The sequence below is a fragment of the Glarea lozoyensis genome, assembly GCF_000409485.1.
Source record: "Glarea lozoyensis ATCC 20868 chromosome Unknown GLAREA6, whole genome shotgun sequence".
Taxonomy (NCBI): domain Eukaryota; kingdom Fungi; phylum Ascomycota; class Leotiomycetes; order Helotiales; family Helotiaceae; genus Glarea; species Glarea lozoyensis.
In genome coordinates this window covers 2,558,928-2,581,820 of record NW_007361001.1, presented here as the reverse complement: position 1 = coordinate 2,581,820, position 22,893 = coordinate 2,558,928, and the positions used below count along the sequence as shown (strand labels likewise).

Sequence of the window (22,893 nt, the reverse complement as noted above, 5' to 3'; positions counted from 1 at the left end):
AGGTCATGTGTGGCTGGAAACCTGTGCGTCGCCGAAACTAAAATGGCGATGGCGCACCGTATAGTTACAGGCCTAGACTTGAGAAGTGACAGCTTCTTATGGTTTAGCTCATTCCTTCATTCTCTTCATCGGCCGAGAATCATCTGGTAATCCACTTCTCTTTGTGCCAGGAAGACTGCCCGTACGAATATCATTATCGTCCTGACTCACTCTACGGTGAGGATATTCCATTTTCATTCCTTCAAAACAGTTCGCGGATACTTTGTCGCCGGTGCTGAAAAATGGATGCTGCAGAGCCGCTTGTGCTGTCAAACGTTTTTCGGGGTCGTACTCAAGCAAGCCGCTTAAAAGCTTGTATCCTTCTGCTCCAAGTGAGGCATTTGATGTGGGCATTGATGTGGCCGAATGCGAGTTGATGGTACTGAAATACCACTTTTCTAGATTTGAACCTCCATTCTTGCTGTGGGAACTTGCCGACAATGTTTGGAGCTGATTGTATTCGGGCATATTAACCAGATGTGGCCATGTCTCTTTCCTTGGCAACCCCATGATTTCCACAATCTTCTGCATCTGGTTTCGCTGAAAAGGGACCGTCTTTTTCGAATCCATCTTAGCTTCCTCTCCTTTGAAAATGGGTCGCAGAGACAGGAGTTCGGCAAAGATACACCCAATAGCCCAGGTATCGATCGCAGGTGTATAATGTCGAGATCCAAGTAAAAGTTCCGGCGCCCTGTACCAAATCGTGACAACCACCTTGTCGCCACTGTAAAGAGAATGGAGAGGCTTATTAAAGAGACGAGCAAGCCCAAGATCTCCAACCTTGACCTCTCCACCAGAAGTAACCATAATATTGGCCGGTTTGAGATCTCGATGAAGTACCCAATTGGCATGTAAATATTGACATCCATTCAGCAGCTGGAACATGATACTTTTGACGGTTGCCGGTGGGATGGGATGTCTCGTTGGTTGTGTATGATGATGAATAATCTGAAGCAAGTCATGCTCGGCATACTCGAAAACCATGAAGATGCATTTGTCTTCCAGTATAATTTCACATAACCGGATGACGTTCATGTGACTCAATTCTGAGCAAAGTGCCATTTCCCGAATGGCAGATTGCGAGATTCCGGTATACTGGATTTGCTCTCCTTCCTTGTCTATGGGTCATCAGCCTCCGCGTTAGTGTTCGAGATGGCCAAACCTACCAGGCTTGAATTTCTTAATGGCAAATTCTCCAGGCTGGCCATGACGGCCAACGGCCTTGTAGACACGTCCATAGGTTCCGCTGCTGATGAAGCCGATGACCTTGTAACGATCTACAACTCGCACCTTACTTTGATATCCGATCGGACCTGCTCCTCGTTCGACTGGATCTACGGGGAGGTCAGTAAAGGCAACCATCCAAGCAAGAGCAACAGACGATATGAATAAGTTCGTCTCGTAGGAAACATGTCGCCGTCAGGATCCCCGTCTGGCTACTTCTTCATCAAGCCAACATGGAATTAGGAAGACATGGTGTCCTTGAAATATTCCGAACAAAAGATAAACTCCACGGAACCAAGTTGCAAAGAAAGGCGGGGTGATCTACCATCAAACGCTTGTTGGACACTCCTCTTTAAAGTCTGTCTGCTCTGTGACGCCGAGGATAGAGCCCCCCCGGACGACGGTGGATTCGAGGTCAGGCTCATCTCGCGTTGGTTGCCGTTGCTCCCCCAGGCCAGGCCAGGTACGAGGCACGACTTTCGTTTCCCCTTCTCGGTCGACCACAACTCCAACCCCTGGACTGCGGGTGCGGCTACGGCGACGGATACGTACTGTGTGAACGGATACGATTGAGTGGTCTTTACGTGGTGGAAACGGTTGGTTCCTCTTCATGCAAATGTAGATGCACGTGTATTAAGCGGTGCTACGGGCGGGCCGGGAGAGCTGGAGGCGCGACAGTCGGTGATGGATTCAAGCATGCGCGGACGTGGCGGATACGAAAGTCGGAGTTAATGGGGGTCTCAAAGGCCACTGGAGGGGAGGTACTGGGACTCAGGGGAGGGGGTCCAAGTTGGGCAATGGGCAGAGTTGGTGATGGATGAGGTGATTTGTGGAGTGCAGGACAACAACAGCTGCGTGTCTTGCGAGTCGGTGTGGTACAAAACCTAACGTATCGTGCGTATGTCTAGGCTTGGTGGGGGCAAACGCACCACACATCCACCCATACCGCAGGAAATGCAGCAACAATTTCTCCACGACGCACGCGAGCAGGATGACGAGAAACAGAGAAACACAACTATGGGTCGCATGCATAGGCAGAGGCAGAAGCACCTTGAAAGGTCAAGGTCACAATTCGGAGAATGCGATATCAGGAGTCAGTGAGCTGGTGGTCGGATCCTCGAGTAGTATTTTACTTTACTTACACCTATTGGTGTTAGTATTCTGTGATTGAAGGTTAGTAATGACTCGCTCACTCTGGAGCTGCTCTGGTGCTCTCCTCAAGTCCGGCAGCCATTCGATCTGGAAGACTGCAGTCGCAAATAAGTCAAGTATCAGCCCCGACTACAATCTTGCTCTCCTGCTCTCCGGAGCTGCACTCTCTGTTCTCTCCTCATCCAGCTGTCAGTACCTCACAACGTCGTACCCATAATGTCTCAATTAATGGCAATCTGACATGTATTTCTTTGTGTAACTGGCCGACTGCACCTCACTTAACCGGCTCCCTAGGATGTCTCACAAAGTCTGATAACTCGGTGTCTGGAATCCATTGCGGCTGCTTGCGTATCAAGAGGGGTCGACTAGGAGAGAACGTCCAATGCAATTCGCAAGGTTTCTTTGCAGGGCGGAATCGACGCGGAGTCTGGGGAGATGATCCTATCGCTGCTTACTTCCGAGTGCATACTCCGTACCTCCCAGTGGACTCCTACTTCCCTTCTCTCACTATCGCCAGTCCCAGATTCGCGGGATGAAGCCAGATATTCTACTGATGTGGTGACCGATCTGCCCAGAGAAGCGTCGAAGATGTCCAGAGCGGGGTAAGTCTGGTGAGCCCCCTCAGCTTGGGACGGTTTTCGTGAGGGTGTGTGTCAGGACGCAGGCGATAGGGGCCGATAAAGCAGCTAAGTCTGACTGATTGACTGTCGACGTTGAGTAATTGAGAGGCAAGCGGTGAGATCAAGATTGGGCAGACGAGGGGGCCAGACGACCTCAGGATAACCTCCGATACGATGTGGATGAACTGGAAGGAAGTTGGTGAACAGATGGATGAGATGTTGATATCGACGTTGGTCCTCAGCCTAAGAGATTCGGAGCTGGTCACATGCAGTCAATGGGTCCGATTGGCCACCTTTTAGCATAAGGCCGCCAGTTGCATAAATCGTGCACAAGTCGTGTAGCACAACTCTGACGACACTCAATAATCGCGAGGCTGGTTGGTTCTCGACCACCACAAGACAAGATGTGTATCGCTCCTTACACTTGACTATTGAGAAATTGAAATGGCTTCTGCTGGCTTGAGGCAGTGCATACGAGATGTAACTCCCTATCTGGTCTTTATCATATTCGTGTCGACTTTTGGGCCTCTGCAGTTTGGTTTCCATTTGGTAAGATCATATATCCTTTCAATCTTACGGTACTGACTCTGCGCTTAGTCCGAATTGAACGCTCCCCAAGATGTCCTGACCTGTGCTGTCAAATCCGTCGCCGATCATGTAGCCTCCCAGCCCGACACAAGTCTGCCGCAATGTATTCCAATGAACGAAGCCCAATTCGCCCTCATATCGTCCATGTATGTTTTGGGAGGATTCATCGGAGCTCTAGTCGCAGGACCGGTTTCTACCCAGTTTGGCAGATTGCTCGCGATGCGGATCACGAGTGTCTTCTTCATACTTGGATCCAGTCTTGAGACGTTATCTGGAACTGTGCCATTAATGTCAGCTGGGAGATGTTTGTCGGGGATTGGAGCCGGCGCCGCTACTGTTATTGTCCCCATATACATATCGGAAGTTGCACCACCAAACGAGCGAGGTCTTTTTGGATCCATGACACAAGTCACCATCAATATTGGTCTTTTGATCACACAGACTTTAGGATTCTACCTGAGCACAGGAAGTAGTTGGAGGATCATTCTTGGTGTGGGAATCGGACTGGGTTTTGCCCAAGGCATTGGTCTCTTCTTTGTGCCAGAAAGTCCGGCATGGCTAGCAGCCCACAAAGATCCCGAGCAGGCAGTGAAGACGCTCCAGCGGATTCGGGGTGCTGGAAACTCCATTGCTGAAGAGATTCAACATTGGGATGTACCGGCGGGATTAGTTGACGACGAGGCGGCTACGTCTCTTCTGCGCGATCCGGAAGCTCCAACCCGCCGCGACTCCTCCCACAGCAAATCATCCTCCACGAAGACAGTCGAGCACGTCGGTTTCTTTGCCATCATCAAGGACCCCCAGTATCGTCCAGCAATTATTGCCATGATAGGAATTATGTTTGCGCAACAATTCTGCGGCATCAACAGTGTGATGATGTATTCCGTTTCCCTTCTTCGCGGAGTCATTCCTATGTCCTCGTCTCTTCTCACCATCATGATCTCTGCCGTCAACTTGATAGCCACCGTTGCTTGTTCCCCTCTAGCAGATAAAATAGGTCGAAAAACCTGTCTACTTCTGTCCATCGCTGGAATGGGCAGCTCTAGTCTAGTACTAGCCATCTCTCTTCGTATGGAAGTCAAAGTCCTTTCCGCGATATCAGTCCTCTCCTTCGTCGGTTTCTTCGCTACCGGACTTGGACCCGTTCCTTTCCTGATTGCATCCGAGCTCGTCGGGACGGAAGCTGTAGGTGCGACGCAAAGCTGGGCATTAGCTGCGAACTACATCTTTACGTTCCTCATTGCTCAATTCTTCCCAATTTTGAATACCATCTTGAATGAGAAGTTGGGTGGGAAAGGCTGGGCATATTTTGGCTTTACAATATTTGCGGCAATAAGTTTTGCGTTTGTTGGCGCTTATGTGCCTGAAACGAAGGGGAAGAAAGATGCCGATGAGGTTTGGGGTAGGACTAGGAGGGTAGATTGAGGTTGCAATATTTTTAGGTTAGATTAAGGGTTTGGCGTATATATATCAGGGATTTATCGGTGTAAGACAGATAATGACATATTCGATCGGAGTGCAGTGCTAATACAGTGATATTATGTTAACAGCTTCGGGAAACAGACTCTGGTGATACCATGGTGCATCTACTACAGTCATCGTTGTGGTGCTATCTTCGCTTTCAGAATCGAAATTAGAAACAAGTCGGGTCAATTCACAGTCTAGACTCCTTGTTTAAAAGTACAGCCCTAGTTTCCACTTGATAAACTTGAATCCAACTAATTACACTTCGAAGTACAAGAGAATTGGAATAACTGCTGGTGATCTCATAGGCCTGGCTTAGTATGCACGGACCACGCTTAAAGTGGTTTTTGGTCCACCGTCCCACGACGCGATCCTTGACGCGTTCAACGTCAGTGTTCAGTTCCCCGTCTGCCTCTCCGCACGAAACACCTTGGATTTTGCCCGCGCCCGTCGATATCCAGCCTCGGAATCTTGTAAATATACGCGTTTTACGCGACAATAGCTTCTGGAATTTCCAGATACCTAGGGCCACAGTTTCTCTCTACCAAAATCGTCAGACCAGGCCGGCGAGAGATCGCACCTCGAGTCGAATTCTCAAGATCCTCGTCCCAAGAATATAACCAGCATGGTGAAGCCAACTGTGGCAGGAGTCTATTCGGCTACCTATAGTAACGTAAGTAGGAGCAATGGTTGTGCAATTTTGGTTTGGTGCCTTCGCTAACTTGGCATTAGATACCGGTGTACGAATATCAGTTTGGAGAAGCACTTAAGGAACATGGTAAGGATTGCTGCCACTGTTATCGACGCACTCATCAATTATGGTTTCTAGTTATGCGCCGCCGACATGACGATTGGATTAATGCGACACACATTCTTAAAGCTGCGGGGTTTGACAAGCCTGCGAGAACAAGAATTTTGGAACGAGAAGTACAGAAAGAAAACCACGAAAAAGTGCAGGGAGGGTATGGCAAATATCAAGGTCAGCGAAATCTCTACCCCTACCAACGAACGGTTGCTAAAATACCAAGGTACCTGGGTGTCATTGGAACAGGGCCAGGCTCTGGCGCAACGAAATAATGTCTACGAGAAACTTCGTCCAATTTTCGAATTCATCCCGGGGAACATCAGTCCCCCGCCTGCTCCAAAGCATACTACAAACAAGCCAAAGGTGCCAAAAAAGCCAGCGGTACCAAAATGGGGAAGCAGTGAGCATAGACCTACTTTTATATTCGAATTGTTGCTAACGGCAAAGAACCAGTGGCCCCTCCAGCTCGCGTCATTGAAGACGAGTATGACAACCAGAGCGCACAATTAAACGATGATGAAAGTATTGCAGACGATGTTACTGTGGCTTCTGCATCTTTCATGGCCGAAGACGACCGGTATGATATTTCTCAAGCTTCGACTGGTCATCGAAAGCGTAAGCGTGAAGAGAATGCTCAACACGCTCTAAACCAAGCACATCTTAGCTATACGGACGAACTTCTAGATTACTTCATGACCTCAAACCTCGCCATTTCTGCCCCGAGACCAGAACCACCTTTAAATTTCCAACCGGATTGGGCAATTGATCAGGACGAACACACAGCGATGCATTGGGCGGCTTCAATGGGAGATGTTGAGGTCATGAAGCAATTGAGAAAGTTTGGCGCAAACCTGGCAGCTCAAAATGTGCGTGGAGAAACACCCTTGATGCGTGCCGTTCTTTTCACAAACTGCAAAGATAAGCAGTCTATGCCATTGGTTGTCAAGGAGTTGATCGGGACAGCTCATATCGTAGATCACTGCGGAGCTACGGTACTTCACCATGCTGCTGCCTCAACAGCACAACTCACAAAACACAAGCCCGCCCGCTATTACATGGATGTCATCCTGAATAAGATGCAGGAAGTGTTTGAACCTGAACGTACTCAATCAATATTAGACGCACAGGACATTGATGGAAATACAGCCATCCATATTGCGGCAAAGAATTGTGCACGGAAAATAATCAGAGCCTTAGTTGGTCGAGGTGCTAGGACAGACATCACGAATAATGATGGCGTTTCTGCAGAAGCACTAATCCAAGAAATAAACCACAAGACCATGCGGGAGTTTCACCAAGGATCTTCTTCCCCATTTGCTCCACATGAAAACCATGTGTCTTTAGGCTCTCAAGAGGTTATGGACCAGAACTGGCCTGAGGGATTTGACACGCCTCCTCGCCAGATACGACGGTCGAATGCACCTTCTCACTATTCAGAGGCAGCCATGTCTGTGGAAAAGAAGATATATCCTCTTTTACAGGAGAAATTTGGGGAGCTGGCTGACTCTTTCGACGAAGAGCTGAAAGAAAAGGACACCTCGGAGCAAGAGGCGCACCGCATTGTTGCCCAGGTTCAGGCTGAGCTGAACGAGATCCGTAACCGAATAATTGACATAACGTCAACAGCAGAGGATCCTGACACGAAGGCTGAGGTACAAGCACAGCTTAACATGGTCGAGCAAGAAATGCTTTCCCTACTTGAACAACAACAGCAATTACAACTTCTAAGCCGCACCAACCGAGAAGAAAACAAAGCTAATGGGCACGCAAGCAACGGTGACGATGGCCTTGCCGAGCGAGCTATGCTTTCAAAAATACTCGCCTCGGAACAGGAAAAACGTCGTGCTCTCGTCTCCCGATACCGAGATGCTCTCGGGGCCGCAGGCGATATCGGCGAGATGGGCGAACTCTATCGTAAAGTCATTGCGGAGAGCATGGATCGCGTTAATTACGATGAGATTGATAACGAGATCGATGTTATTCTCGAGGCCATGCAGGATGAGGAACGGGATGGGATACTTGGTCCTGAGGACGAGTGATGTACTTGATTACCAGTCCTGAGGGATAAAATGAAGTTGTGACTTCGGTTCTGGATGGCGTTTTGGGGGCAGAATGCCTGGATTCTGCATTTGGCCGGTGTTGGCTGGAGGGACGGGTGTATGTCTGATCATATATATGCTGATTTTGCTTCTGAGTGCTAGGATGGGTGTTTTTTGGATGGACATGGGTGGCATACTGGAAAGTATGAGGCAAAGTTGGTGGTGTTGTAGCTAGTGGATTGATTATAATTATTCTCATAGACTCCCTCTTGAGTAGTTGTGATAATTCTGGGGGTTATTTACTTAGGTCGTCTGGTGTCGTTTTGAGGATGGGTGGGTTTTGAATGCTGATTATAAGCTCGTTTTTTCTTAATCTTTAACTAGTTCTTCCCTCTTCTTGTGGTCTTGTTTTTGCTTTTGGGTTGAGAATTGGGAGGTGTATGAATTGGTTTGGTCACTTTAGGTAAATAGATGGTGAGGTTGGGGTTGTGTTTAGTGTCATACTGCTGAAATGTGTGAGGGCGGGAAATCTTTCAGATTTTGAATACATTATAAGTAAACATTATTCTTCGCTAATTACTCTTGACCTCCTTACCATTATCATCAAAGTCACACATCTTAGCTAGTTAGTTGGTGTACCCTTACTGCTCGAAATAATTTTCAGATTAATAAGTGGAGAAAGGGTATAAGGGGTGAGTAGACGGTTGGTTAGACTTTGCTTCTGAGAAGGGTGACGGGGTGGTAAGTTGTAGGGGAGCGAGGGAGAGGGAAAAGGTGGGGGATTGGGTAGATAAAGAAGATGATGGGAGAATGTAGAGTAGGGAAGTTACCGACAATGAAAACGAGAGCGAAACTGTGCAAATGATGGATATATCTTTCCCATCTGCCCTTCACATCCTTTATTTTGTGTATCGACTACGATAGTAAGGCTAATTATTGTAGGTTTGATTCTTACTGCTAGATCTAAGGATATACTTTATTCTACTTATCCTATAGATCTTATCTATCTTATCTATCCTATTTATACCTCTATTACAGGGAACGAAAAAGTACTATTATTACGCTTTAGGGTTATAAATATAGCCCTTAAAAGGAATATTTCTAGACGTTAGATCTTGTCTTTAGAGGTAATATTCCATCAACCTTTACATATAGTTCAGAATAGCACTTCTTGTAGATTTCACCTTGATTTTGAACAGGTAACCTTTCTATGTTCAACTCCGGTCTTAAAAGTAAGAACTGTGAGCCTTCAACTCCGATGCCAAAACTCCTATTTGTGTAATTGCAACACTAGTCCTGTAAATCTGTGACTCCAATCCCAGAAACTCTGATCAAACAGATCCAATTCTGTGTAAATCCAACACTAATTCCAAAACCGCAGTCCGTGGACACCCTTAACTCCAATTTGTGCACCTCCAATTCCAGTCCCACTCATTGCTTCCCCTTCTCCCTGGGATAATCTGTGCTTCATTCCAATGATCATCCAACTCCGTCTTGACGCCATCAAATTTCTCTCAAGTGTATTCCGAGTTTAGCAACCATAGCTTGCCCAGACGTATGCGGGAAAAGTGTAGCATTCCTGTCCTACCGATCAAGCCGCGATCCTAGCTACAACTTGATCGAAAGCGACCATATCTTGAAGTGTGATCGCGCTAATCCCCCTTCTCGTTATGGTCGGTTGCCCGTCAACTCTGTAAGACATCATCACACTGTCATCCGAATGTCGAATGAACAGAGCTGCCTCGACGTTGTCGTCGGCACGAAGCAAGGAATCTCTTAACGAACTGGCCATTAGAACCGCTATAGTATCGGGTTGAATAGTAGACGGCTTTGGAGCTGAGAATTGTGTTCCAAATGAGTAGGTTGCCCAGAATATCGACTTGCGATTGTTGTCTTCTGTTGGTATGGCTGCTGAGTTGCAGAGATGACATACCCACAGAGTCTTAGAGATTTGGCTGCGACAGAACAGACATCTGTTAGGTGATCTCAGGTCTCGATTCGTTATTGGTCCAAGATGCAAACTCATGGTGTCGTTGATTTGGGAAGTGAATTAGAAATGGGGAGGTGCGTAGAGGTTAAATACTATCAATTCGCTATCATAGACATTTCTAAAATCTTTTGGGCCATACTCCATACTGTGCGCATTTTCAAAGCTGTGATATTTGAGGCTTTGAGCATTGACATCCATCCGTTGCATATACAAAGAAACTGCCCAAACACGGTTTGGCTACATGGCGCAACAAAGAAATATTCGCGATGCACGCTGGTAAGTTTGCCGAAAATATGACAGACAAAGACTTGTTGGAACACTAGACCTGTTGCTACCCGATGGAAATGCAAAGTAGTGGATCACTCATGTCGCCAGTTTACTTCTATATGGCGACACTAAAGAAGCATTTAAACATATGTCTAATGTTTCTTTCATGGCCAAAGGTGGCCGGGAAAGCTCGCTTAAAATCCAAATTGGAAGGAAAATGCACGTCGTGAGATTCCTTTGTCTCTCTTCCCAATCCACGTCAAGCACCTCTCACCCTTTGTTCTTTTTTTTTTTCGCACTTGGCATAGCAATCTAAATTGCTTCACGTGCTTACTCGCACTCTGCCAAATCGTTGCAAATTGAGAGGGAAATGAACGACCAGGTAGTTTTGGTTTTTTCAAGATCCTGGCTTATTGAATAAGAACTTCAAATTGTCAACACGTCACATCTTTGCTTTGATATTCAAATAGAGCACTTCCATTGTATATACCAGTCCAGTTTTCTCAGCATGCCAACACCCATAAAATCCCAGTTAAAATCCAGTTACAATTTGTTTTACTGGATACCTGCTCCATGTAACTCTGCACCGATGCCACCGCAGATGGACATCTTTAGATAATTACTCAAAATTTGCTTTACCTTCATCTATGGAGCAGGCCGTTCGCAGCGAGTGTGGCTTTCGGCTTTACCTTTGTCAGTATATGTTTTCATTGGGCTCTCTTGGTATAAAGAAGAGCAATTTTCTTATACCGACCGAGTCCGAGTCCGTGCAAGACTTTGTTCTACCTTGATACATTTTTTATTCAGGTCGAATTTATCACAGTATCTAATAATCATGGAGATTCCGTCGGAAAACTTTATGCATCCGGAGGATAGTATGAGCGATCTTATTTTTGAACCTGAAAATACAATAAGACCAGAAGCAGTCGTCGAACGCAAGAAACAGCTAGGCGTGGCGAGAAGAAAATTAAAGGATCATGAGCTGTGTTGGGCTTGCGGCTGGACAAATTTGCACCAGATGAGCAGTTCTTATAATCCACGGCTCAAAATTGTAACAACCAGAGAGAACATGGGAATCTGGGCACTAGGCTCGAAATATCTTCTTAAGGACTTCCCAAACGATGGTTCTTCTCCGGGAAACGACTACGTCACGCACCGATTTCTACAGAGTCAACCAAACTCAGGGGTTCCCCTTCTCAAGGAAATGCAGCTCCTTAGTAAGCCTACGGATAAAACTTACTTGCTTCTAATGTCACGCTCGGAAAGCAAGTCCCTTAGTTCCATTTGGCCAGATGTAACGATCAAACAAAGACTTGATCTAAGGAAACAAATGCTTAAAATCCTTCAGGACCTTCGAAAATTTACTGCATCAGGGGCACAAACAGTTGATGGGGGTAAACTTTCCGACTATATACTCGGTGGTTGTAGCGTCACTAGGCCTATGTGTAAAACAATCGGCTTCGACACGGAAGAATGGTTCGCCAATATTGAAGAGGAACTTCGTGTTGGATTGGAAAAGATCCATGAAACCAAGGACCCTATCATCATTGAAAGAGAGTACCAAAAGCTAAAAAGCAACTTTCCAAAGTCGGAACCTTATACTCTCACCCATGGAGATCTGACCCTTGGCAATATTATGGTCGATGAAAACATACAAATTACAGAGATTATTGATTGGGAACATGCCGGTTACTATCCATGGTGGGCTGAATGGGTAAGTCCCCTGCACCTCTATTGTAATGTGCCTAACCACGAACTCTCCTAGTGGTTCAGCAGGATGCAGGCGCAAGACGGCAGCCGACCTCTACTCAAACCAGTTTTTCCACTTCTTGAACACTCTATGAACCTTGCAACTTTTGATACCGAGGTATTGGATCCTGTAGGGAAAGTCATTCAAGCTTGGCAAAAGTGTGACATAGCTCACCCCCATTACCTTGATCGATGGCTACGTCCGCCTTTCTCTGCGTCCGAGCCTTACGATGGCGAGTTTGTGTTGGGACATATGGGGGGAATTACTAAAAGAGAGCACGTTATCAAGAGATCACCTTAGTGGTAGGTGTGGAGAAGTCCTTTGAAAAGGGTCGTGTTTAAACACGCGGACTTCGCGTCCCGTCAGTAATGAAAGGTACAGTCAGCCTGCCTCATACTTGGTGCGAACTTGTACTCATCTAAAATACAGGGCTAGGATATGGATCCACCGCAGTGTCTTTTTATCATTATTCTGTCTGCTTAGTTTGCTATCTGCTTGTTTTCTTATCTGCTTATTTTCTTTATCAAGCCGAGGCAAACCGAAATCTCCACACTATTAGCACAATGAAACTAAATTTGCGAGCTAGAAAGACAATATAGTACATGCAATCCCATGAGAAATTGAAAGGGCAAGTCGTGTATGCAGTACGTCTATATGCCTTACATTTAACTGAACTCCACCGAAAAGAGGGGTGATGTATGATTAATTTTCTTCTTACTCACATCTGAGAGCTGGCCCAGTCCCACCATCTCGTGGAGAACGTATACTACATAATTATATGTCAGAACCGACTCTAGCTAACATAGCACCGACTCCTCACATCATCTTTAAAACAGTGTAACCGCCTTTTAGGTGTGGTCGCAATTAACCGAGAACAAACACTTAATGACGCCGGCTCGCCGGTACAAGCCGGATCATCGCCCGTTTGTTTTAAAGTCGGACCGATCTTCGCATCCTTACCCAACCGGCCTCCATGATGTGCGAGCGGCGCATAACTCAGCCTTAACGTACATTCGCAAACACCAACTCGTAACGTCTCTTGTTCTTTACCATCTTTATACACTTCATTGCGGGCGAATGAGTACGACTTCAACAACCACATAATCAAAGAAGATGCACGTCAAACGCAATGTTCGAGGCGGCCAGCCCTCTCCATATCCTCGGATTCCCTTCCACGCGCTGCGGGCGGCTCAGCTACTCTCCTCGATCGTCGTCAGCGGAATAATGTGCTATTTCATGTATTATCTTCGTAAGTCATTTCCATTCCAATCGACACTTGTTCTGGATTTGCCTGTTCCAAAGACCCCGCGCTAATGACACTAGGGGCCGAGCGTTTTGCAATCCCATGGACATTTATCGTCCTTCTCAGCGTCTCGCTCGCCACTATTGTATCACTCACCGTGACGATCGTCCTATATAACTTTACATATCTTTCTCCTCGTTATAATCTGGTTACGAATGGAGCTATTTCGGCAGTGTGGGCAATGGGCTTTGCCATGTTGACATGGTCAATCAGTACCTCGCACGTATTGGCAAAGGCTTGTACAGGTCCCGTTTGGGGAGGTGAAGCTGGAGCTGGTGTATGCAGAGACTATAAAGCTTTGTGGTCTATGACATTGGTTGGAACGTACGTTTTGTCCCTCTTTCGGTGCAAGAATTGTCCCAATCGAGGCTAATGAATGAAAAATAGTGTAGCAACCTGTTGTGCACTTGCGCTTGACTTCGCTACTTGGAAAAAGACACGTCAACGGGGTGTATATGCTATGCCGGAAGACGACAAGGACGCCCAGATGCTGAAGGATCTGCCGCAGACAACAGCAAGAGAGACTAGATATGAGCCATTGAAGGAACGAGGAGTTGCAACACAATCGACGCCTGCTTTAACGCCATTTCACGATGAACAAGACATAGGCTACCACAGCGGATATGGCCATGCTGAGCAGGCCTGGGGACCTCTGGATGAGAAGAGGGCTTCTGATTGATTGAATCGTCTGGAATTTAGCAAGATACCCATTTGAAATGTTATAGTTGGAATGAAAAGAGAAGGATTTGAGAACAGCGGCACGCAAAGCAGAACACATTCGAGGCTTCGCGGAAAAACGCCCTGACCCGGGAACAGCTCATGGGAGAACAAGAGTTGGTCATGACCTGAATCTCAATAGAGATATTGTGACTTGATCGTTTACTTACTGAGTTGGAGTTCGGTTTTGGGGAATACACAGTATCGCATGTATTATATGTTTTTATGGGCCTTCTAAAGAGCCCTTTCCAAGTCTGATTGGATTTCTTTGATTCTGTATATCATTACTTCCTTTACTTCAATAATATCCTTATGCTTGCTTGAGATATTATCACCTCGACGTACAAAGGAGGCTGAGGCATGGGCTTAATCATCGGTTAACACTCCCATGTCATTTTCCCAATTATTGGACCTACAATGTTCGTAGCTTTGTGGATTGCTACATTTCAAGTCCACAAGATGCATGCAGCTTCCATCAATAGGACCAATCTCACACGTCTTAAACTCATACTCATAGTATCAATAAGAGATCGAGAACTAGAGCAGGGCCCTTCATCTTATCTATTCCATCCTAATACAGGGAATAACTCCTTCTTTGCAAAATCTCAATGCATTACAAGGCAACAGAAAAACACCTACCTCGCGTAAAATTGCGAAGACATCTCAGAATTCCACGCCACGATTCAATCACATAGCATCGAGTACGCAGGTTGGGTACGCAAGTTGGGTTTTCTTTGCACCAAAGTTGTTCGCACCTCGTGGTACGAGACATTGAGTATGCTGCCTCCATGTATGAAGCGATTTCAAAGAAAGAATAGCGGCCCGCCAGTTTGAGCTACCAGCGATGACGAACAAGAGTTGACATGAGAGCTACGAAGGTCTCTTCCTCCAAGTATTAGGACTAAAGGACGTATGTTTGTGATTCGGTAATGGGGTTCGTTAGATTTCACTCGCTTACTAGTAGGTAAGAACTCCTACTGCCCACCCCTCCCTTTCCCCCACTATTTAAGTTCCATATGCTGAACAGGAAAATCCATGTCAAGGGTTGTTTTTCTAGAGTCGTCTGAGAGCTTTCCTTTTTCGTGTAATCGAGAAGTGTAGACGTGTAGAATGATCTATCTGGCTCTTCCATGCACGGAAATCTCGAAGTGTTCAGGCGCCCAAATAAAGCTCGCCAAACCCATTTTTCTTGGACGGAAGATTGGAGTTGGGTCTTGGTGACCTGAAGGATATTTAAATCTGGTTATAACCCTTTTTTATTTAACTACTTCATTCTTAGACTTATAATGTTCTTGGTTTCCCGAGTCTGTGTAATTTAACATTTGTAGTGTCGTGTATTCATTTTCATGATTTTGAAAGTGTTACCTTTCTTCAAATTGATAAAATTGAAACTTCGCTGCTTACTTAGTTTCAGAATAACAGTCAAGTAATTATTCACAAGATATATCGTTCAAACCCCTTTCCCTGAGGTATATGTTGTTTTTGTTCTCACTTTTTCCTTCTCCTAATGCTACCCCTCTGATTTATAGGTTTCAAAGTTTGCTACACCGCGCAAGTTACAAGGCGCAGTGGGCAAAGGACTGTACTATACTGCGAGCGTTATATTGATAGACAACACTTACATATTGGCCACCGTTGGCTCAATCGGGGCCCACGCTATGTTGATTGGTTACTTCCATAATTTTGTTTCACAGGCATGAAGGCAAGTTTCCTGCAGGAAGTGAGAGGATTAGCAATGAAGGAAGGAATGAGAAGCATAGTCTCTCGCTTATCGTAACCTGGACCTGCATGAGTTTCTATCGTTGGGTTCTTTTGACGTTCTTGATTAGAAGGTACGTGTATAAGCAGCAATTCCTTCCTTACGGCTTGGTCTTGCTATGGACGAAATGAAAATGCGGCATGCGGCGTGTTAACACGCCACTCAAACACAGAGTAGATGGTAGAGTAGGGAGAAACGTCCCTCTGATGCAACATATTACCTGTCGCCAGACTATCTTCAATTTTTTAGTCTCAATGATCAACCTTTGTAAGCCTTTATGAAGTTGCGTCGTCCTTCTATCCGCTCACTACATTCTGGGATGAAAAAACATGTCGGCTATGCCATACCATGAAACGAATTGATGTCAAGGATACGTTCCATATCTCTATAATACTTTTTCTCTCTCATTGCAATAACGCAAGGTACCTTTCGTGCCATCTCATGAAGCACATTTACTCCTACGCCGACCACATGGGCGTCTGTAGGGGTAAGCGATGAGAAGTCAGAAGGGTTACAACACATGAGAATTTATGACGGAAAATCGAAGTGCCGCCAGAAATTTGTCTGATGTATGAACTTCCATAAACACCGAAGTCGTATGGGCATGGGAGCCGTTGGCCGGAGGCATGGACGCGGCGTGGATTGGGGATGAAATCCTTCCAGAATGCTCAGCCCCCACAATGTGAAATTGTGTACCTCGGATGATCTTTACCAAACAATAGAGTAGCTATCTTCCCATTCATTCGTTTTCATCAGATGAGAGGTGAAAGTGGCCTGCATTGAAGACACTGAAAAGGATTTCGGTAAAACGTGCCTGCATACCGGTCCCCAAGCAAAGCATGTTCGACGTTTACGTACATATCGAGCCAATCCGAGAGAGCAGCAGATACACTACACTCTCTAGCTGTGTACTTGGCCTTTGTCAAATTGGTTTTACTACTGTCCGTGAGGCTATTCATTAGGGTGACTAAGGAGCTTTATACACTCACGGTCACGGATAGGTGTTCTCGTAACATCTCTATCAATTTCCTGTAGCGTGCTAATCGCATATGGTCGGTGCGTCGACGGTCAAGATTTCTAAGGACCTTAGACTGCCCGTCCCTAGAAGTCTCCGTCTTCAACACCCTTGATGGTCCTTAACCTACCTTGTCAGTTGAGCACCAACCATATACCCTTAGTACGAAACAGGAGGCAGGCAGAACAACCACAAGGAAGGCTAAACTCCTATGCACAGACTAAGCTGTTCTCAAACTTTTATCCAGGATAGCAGATGTTAGTGTGTGGTAGTCCCTACATAACTTTGGTTGCACTCGCATCGTAAATTTACAAAAGCAGTAAGTTTTTTTTCTCTAACAAAGGGTTGATGAGACCTTGCAATATCCACGTGCAATAAACATGGAATCATGACAACCTGCATTGGCCACGTGTGATGCTACCCTGCTTTGATAAAACAGGAAGGCGGGTGAGAAGTAAGTGTGGCTGCAGGAAGGGAAGAGTAACGTTTGCTCGACTTTGAGAAGCAAAAGAACCTTCGATGCAGGTGCGATGACGGCAATCCCGATCGATGCTTGAAAAGGCGCGCTTTCCCATGTGGCATAATACGCAAACGGTTAGTTATATCATGTACATGCCCAGGAAGAGTTCAATTAAGCGTAGATAGCGAAGGAATCGCTTAATCTTGCAATCCTAGGAGTGAGAATACGAAACAAGTTCAAGACCGGGATTCTTATTCGTGAAAAATTACGACGAGGGGAATAAAGAAACGAATACGCTCCGCCCCAAATTACAGTAGCCGTTCTGTTCAAGATTCAGTAGTATGATATCTTCTGAGTACCAACACACAAGTCATCAAAACCCTGTAGCCAACCCATAGTTATGGGATGCTCTGAACTTTCCACGGCAAAGTAAAGATAGTTGAATTCAGTCAGATGTTTGGTAGTTTGAATCAATTTCCTTTGAACCCTGGGTCGTGATATCGACAGGCGTCTCTAGCAGTCTCCTCAAATCATCGTTCGTTTCATGAGTTCACATCTTCAGTGGTAATTGCCAGGTAAGGAAACGGCACAGTACATGAAAAGCATGAACAATTTTTTGTGGTTAAATTCGAGCATGAATATTCGTCCTCCAAGCCAGGTGGGACCAGAAGTGGGTGTTTTGCGCATACCATTGGAACTCGCATGAAGGACCATTGAAGGCTAAATTGTGAAAGGTCTTCCTCGATTGTGACAAATGTGGACGATAAAAGGTATGAACTGCAATATACGTTGATTGCTGTTTTCCAGTATGATGGTGTTTCTGGATATCTCTTTCTTTTCCTAAGATCCGAAGCAAATATGAGTTGCGCGGTCCCACAGTTGACTAGAAGACGGTGGCCGATGGCCAAGATCCAGATACATCAGAGCAGAGATGTCCAAGATATTCTTCTTTGCAAGCCGAGAGCGGTGTGATACTATAAATCACTACCCGACGAAACAACTCTGCACTCTCTCTTTCGTACATCGAGCTACAGAAGACAAAGCAAAGATCACTTGTAATTTGAATTTCAAGTTAAAGAAAAGTATGTCTGAGTTCTTATGTGCTGCATCATGGTTTGTTTGTTTTATCACAAATGCACCACATGCTCTTCCCGGATAGGTGAAGAAAAAGGGGTGTAAGATATTTGCGAAATTCCAATTCCAGTTGTCTATCAGCCTTACCGGATACGAGGACTCGACTACAGAGATGCATATGAGGGTAGCACGTAGAAGGGTCCGGAAAAGTCATAAATTACCTTGTTGGATAGGATTTTATGACTGTGGGGTAGAACTCTAGTCGACACCCTCAAGATTTAAACTTTTTCGCGCATTCTATACGAGTATAATAAGGAACAGAACGACGAAAATTGGTTAACATTTAGTAGATAATAATATACGGTTCTTATATGGATACCAGGCGCACCTACGCTCAGTTTTAACGCCGTACTCTGACAAGTTGTTCATTGGCCGTGCCTCCTAAAAAAAACCACTGTCATTTGTCAGTTCGGCATTTCCCTATTAGAAGAATCATGCGACTAAGTGGATTCCAACTTAGACATAGCTCCTCATTCCATTCAGAAACGCAATCTAGCAACGTATTCTAGTATGAGCCTCTGACCTGTATCATTCTATAGAGTATACCCGGTAGTCCAATATCCCTTCTTCATGATCCTTTTCAAAATCTTACAGCAAGCCTTTTGCGACTCGTCCCTTGTTCACGAAACACTGAGGTTCTTTGCTGAACGCTGCAATCCCTATGGAGCCCTTTAGGTAGACCTGTTCACCGTTGACCATTCCGGTTAAGACTGAATAAGATTATTGCTAAAACGTACGGATCAGTCTGTTAAATATGTAGTAGCGATGCATGCAGCATTGCACTGCGCCGCAGCTAGTTAGGCCCCCACATTTTGTCCATCAGGCGCTGCGTAGGTTTTGAATATGGCATGGATCTCTCCTGGTCTTCTAGGTGATCGATTGTGTGACATTGTATACTATTGTTCGCCTCACTGATTCAACATTATTGCGGATATAAATCTAGTATAAAGATTGGCCGTTAATGGATCTGTCATTTGGAACAGATCAAGATCGCCAGCCCGCACCGTGACATGGGCGGCTGACCCTCAAACTGACCTGGAAGTGGCGCATGCAAACCATTCAAAAAAGGTGGAGAGTTATTTGATCCCCTGTTAGCTTGACTGCAGGTTCATCCTGGCCTTGTTCCTTGCCTCTAAATTCCAAAGTCTCGCCATGTGCCGATTACATGGGTGATGGTACCTGTGCCGCAAGCAACACCAGTATGCCTTCGATCGGACAACAAGTTCCTGTTATAAGACTTCTTTATGTCACTTCTTTCTCGTGTCACATAGGAAATCGACTTCAGACTTCAAATGCGCTTCCACTATGAAGCCCAAGTCCGGTAACAGATTTAGGATTTGTGGAACACCATCAAAAACTGGCTGCATCACTTGCAAGTATGTGTACCAACTTCCCCTCTTTTTCAGATATTTTACTTCGGAATTGACGGACGTTGGATGTAGGATACGGAGGGTAAAGTGCGGTGAAGAGCATCCGTTTTGTAAAAGATGTACTTCCACAGGAAGGAAGTGTGATGGATATGCGCCTCCCAAAAGTCCGGATCGTTCAGCAAGAAATTCTACCCCGCGAAGTATCTCTAGAGGGTCATCTCAAAGTCCGGACTCCGACTCCCTGGAACAGCAACTACTCTACTTCTTTCGCACCGTAACAGCCCCCAATCTCTCTGGCCAATTCTCATCAGATTTCTGGGAAAGGAGAGTGTTTCAGGCGAGCACCATTGAACCTTCAGTCCGCCATGCTGTAATTGCCATTGCCGGTATTCATCAAGACTATCTCAGCTGGACCCAAAATAGAGTTGCCAATCCATCAATACAAGCGTTTGCATTCCGACAATACGCAAAGGCCATAACCTACTTACATCATTTGATGTCCATACAAACCCAGTCCTTTGATATAACATTAATAGCATGCATCTGTTTTATCAGCTTTGATTGTCTGCTAGGGAACCAGTATGTATCAAACTCTATTTCTTGGCTCGTGGGCTGTTCTAATGTTAATTCAGCGAGTCAGCTATAATTCATCTCAAAGCAGGGCTGAAGATACTGGAGGATATCAGGCTCCGAAGATCACCAGGTTCAAACAAGATTCATGAATGGGAGAGAGAATTTGGTCCAATTCTTCTGTCTCTGGGCACCCAAGCAGCATCTTTCATAAATCCAAACCACGATGTCGACAGGTCCGAATTATGGGTATCACTGCGGGATGTTGGAACAACCAATCCCACCAACGATTTCAGGTCTCTTGAAGAGGCAAGACACGCTTTAGACGCTATCGCAGCCAACATAACAGTTGAACGGAACGAAAGAGGAAAGATATTTAAAAATGTTCATTACTATGACTCGAACAATCCAGGACTTCCAGATTCAGTCCAACAAATGAACAAACTAATCTCATGGACAGAAGGAATAGATCGCTTTTTGATTGACTTCATCACGAACGATCCAAATTTCGCTAAACGAATCAACTTCGGTGCTTCGCTGCTGAAGCTACATTGTCTGATATACCAAATCGTCGTAGAGGCACCAATGAACAGTGCAGAGAAATTTCAAGATGTGCTGGCACACTGCGATTTTCTTACGTCTGCTCATTCGAGTCCGACATACAGACCGGAACACTCCCCATTTATGCCACATATGGGGTTGATCGCTCCTCTGTTTTTCACGATCCTGAAAGCTCCCGACTTTTCGTGTCGACAAACAGCTGCAGAGCTCCTTTCGCGAGTTCATGGCAGAGAAGGAATGTGGGATGCGCAAGATGCACTGCGAATAGCCAAGGACGCACTCGATGCTGCTGGCTACGGTTCCTGGGCAGCAGAAAACCCACACTTAACAGGATTTCCTGCACCGACAAGCCAAAGAATGCGTCATTCAATCACGGACCGGATGGTTTGGCCATTTGGTGAAAGATGGGAGATCCCAATTTCTTCACAACATACCACTCCACAATTGGATTTCACGGTACCGTACTCAGCAACTTCGTCTCAAACAACGCCACAACCAGCACAGGAGGCAATGTTTCCACGAGAACAAGTTCCTCCTCAAGTCAAGGTAGAACCGATATATATGTTGTCTACCGATACGGGTCCTCAGATGATGACCGACACATCCTTTTCGAATCTATTACAACCCGATTACAATTGGATGCCTTATGAATGATGATATTAAACAGTGATCTTGCAGGTTTATGGTTGTAAAATTATTGCATGCTTCGGGGCTTAGCATGTATGGGCATGGTTTGCGATGTGGCGTCGGAATTGGTCTTTATGGTTGAATTAATACTACTACCCACGTTATTAAAGAATCTTGTCTTCATTCACTCAGGAACTTGAAGTCTATTCTGATATTATCTAGCTTACTGTCTATGGGCTGTCTGGTGGAAGCAAAATCACAGTTTCTCCGTGCGGTCGAAGCCATGAAGAAAGAAGTAGTGGATCGTGTTTCGCGCGCGGAGTAAAGGGCGCAGAATCTCGAGAGCCCGAAAGTCCGATTCCCCTGGCGCCGCATCAAACCTTTACGTGCCATACGCCCCATTAGCATGGTCAGTATCACAAATTACTCTATGGGGTACATCCATAGAAAAGCACGGGCAGGCCTTGGGATCGTACTGCCACCAATTGAACCTTTACCCAGCACTTGTACCTCGTAAACTTTAAAGAGACATCTATCCTCCGCGTTGCTAGGGGGTACAGTAAACTCGACCCATGCTCCCGGGTGTGGAATATATTTTCAAGAATCTTACGTGCCGATGCCGGTAACTCTGGCCAGCCTAGTAGGCGTCTACCTTAATTAATCGTCGGCGTTGGTAAGGCGCTCCTCTCAAGTTTCTTAACGCCGACCATTGTACTGATACGAAATACGAACAGTTCAATTTTTAACTCCGATTTCCTCGTTTTGTCTGTTGCTTCTCGCTTATTTTTCAGGGGCAAGCCAGTACAGTTTCCCATCATGATAACATGTTATATGAATTGAAAGCGTACTCAATGTCACCAATTTAAGTATCCTCGAGTACTGATTTGTCCTAGGGGACACGATTTCGGGAGCAGTGCGCTCCATTGATCACGGAATCGAGAAGTCAGTATGTCAAATCATGTTCCAGACCCATGTGGAGACCCCTATTACTCGCTTAATCGCCCAATTCGGCAATAATCTTTTGGTGGTCCTTCTGGGCAAAACTCCAAGAAGCTATGGGTACAAAATGATCAATGCCACGATCCAATTGACATGGATCGAATAGAATGCTTCGCTTATTGTTTCTTATATCGTCTTCCTAGGGAGGCACGGGAGCTCCACATTATAAGGCCCAGCAGTGCCAGCACTCAAGAGTGGGAATTTAGTTGGCCGTTGTTACCGGGACTAGGATCTAATCTAAACCGCAATAATGTAGGGAATGCTCGTAACTCAAAGTTGACAAGCCTCTACGAAAACCGTCGTGGCCAATGTGGCCCATGACGCGTACGTTGCCAAGTGCCTGGAGTGATGCTCATTTATCAAACTGTGTTGAACTGGCTTGAACTGGCATAATATGGAGAGAATTCGTGCACGAGATAGCTATGTGACAGATGCCGACA

General features: G+C 45.7%; 7 protein-coding genes across 7 annotated transcripts; 5 read left to right on the top strand and 2 right to left on the bottom strand.

Annotated features, from left to right (window-relative positions):
• Positions 1 to 108: 108 nt before the first annotated feature.
• On the bottom strand, positions 109 to 1,688 carry GLAREA_03166 (Protein kinase-like (PK-like); the record flags this gene model as incomplete). Its single annotated transcript, XM_008088250.1, has 3 exons — positions 109 to 1,157; positions 1,206 to 1,373; positions 1,589 to 1,688. 3 exons carry the CDS (start codon positions 1,686 to 1,688, stop codon positions 109 to 111), a joined length of 1,317 nt encoding a protein of 438 aa, XP_008086441.1.
• Positions 1,689 to 3,479: 1,791 nt separating this feature from the next.
• Positions 3,480 to 5,048, top strand: GLAREA_03165 (MFS general substrate transporter; the record flags this gene model as incomplete). Its single annotated transcript, XM_008088249.1, has 2 exons — positions 3,480 to 3,584; positions 3,633 to 5,048. 2 exons carry the CDS (start codon positions 3,480 to 3,482, stop codon positions 5,046 to 5,048), a joined length of 1,521 nt encoding a protein of 506 aa, XP_008086440.1.
• A 664-nt stretch (positions 5,049 to 5,712) lies between these two features.
• GLAREA_03164 (DNA-binding of Mlu1-box binding protein MBP1) lies at positions 5,713 to 7,931 on the top strand (the record flags this gene model as incomplete). Its single annotated transcript, XM_008088248.1, has 4 exons — positions 5,713 to 5,760; positions 5,820 to 6,066; positions 6,116 to 6,292; positions 6,346 to 7,931. The coding sequence occupies 4 exons, from the start codon at positions 5,713 to 5,715 to the stop codon at positions 7,929 to 7,931; spliced, it is 2,058 nt and encodes a 685-aa protein (XP_008086439.1).
• A 1,591-nt stretch (positions 7,932 to 9,522) lies between these two features.
• Positions 9,523 to 9,957, bottom strand: GLAREA_03163 (uncharacterized protein; the record flags this gene model as incomplete). The annotated part of the gene is made up of 1 exon (XM_008088247.1): positions 9,523 to 9,957. One exon carries the CDS (start codon positions 9,955 to 9,957, stop codon positions 9,523 to 9,525), a length of 435 nt encoding a protein of 144 aa, XP_008086438.1.
• Positions 9,958 to 11,023: 1,066 nt separating this feature from the next.
• GLAREA_03162 (Protein kinase-like (PK-like)) lies at positions 11,024 to 12,238 on the top strand (the record flags this gene model as incomplete). Its single annotated transcript, XM_008088246.1, has 2 exons — positions 11,024 to 11,902; positions 11,954 to 12,238. 2 exons carry the CDS (start codon positions 11,024 to 11,026, stop codon positions 12,236 to 12,238), a joined length of 1,164 nt encoding a protein of 387 aa, XP_008086437.1.
• Positions 12,239 to 13,051: 813 nt separating this feature from the next.
• On the top strand, positions 13,052 to 13,920 carry GLAREA_03161 (uncharacterized protein; the record flags this gene model as incomplete). The annotated part of the gene is made up of 3 exons (XM_008088245.1): positions 13,052 to 13,187; positions 13,262 to 13,565; positions 13,629 to 13,920. 3 exons carry the CDS (start codon positions 13,052 to 13,054, stop codon positions 13,918 to 13,920), a joined length of 732 nt encoding a protein of 243 aa, XP_008086436.1.
• Positions 13,921 to 19,631: 5,711 nt separating this feature from the next.
• GLAREA_03160 (Zn2/Cys6 DNA-binding protein) lies at positions 19,632 to 21,481 on the top strand (the record flags this gene model as incomplete). The annotated part of the gene is made up of 2 exons (XM_008088244.1): positions 19,632 to 20,275; positions 20,329 to 21,481. 2 exons carry the CDS (start codon positions 19,632 to 19,634, stop codon positions 21,479 to 21,481), a joined length of 1,797 nt encoding a protein of 598 aa, XP_008086435.1.
• Between the last annotated feature and the right edge of the window lie 1,412 nt (positions 21,482 to 22,893).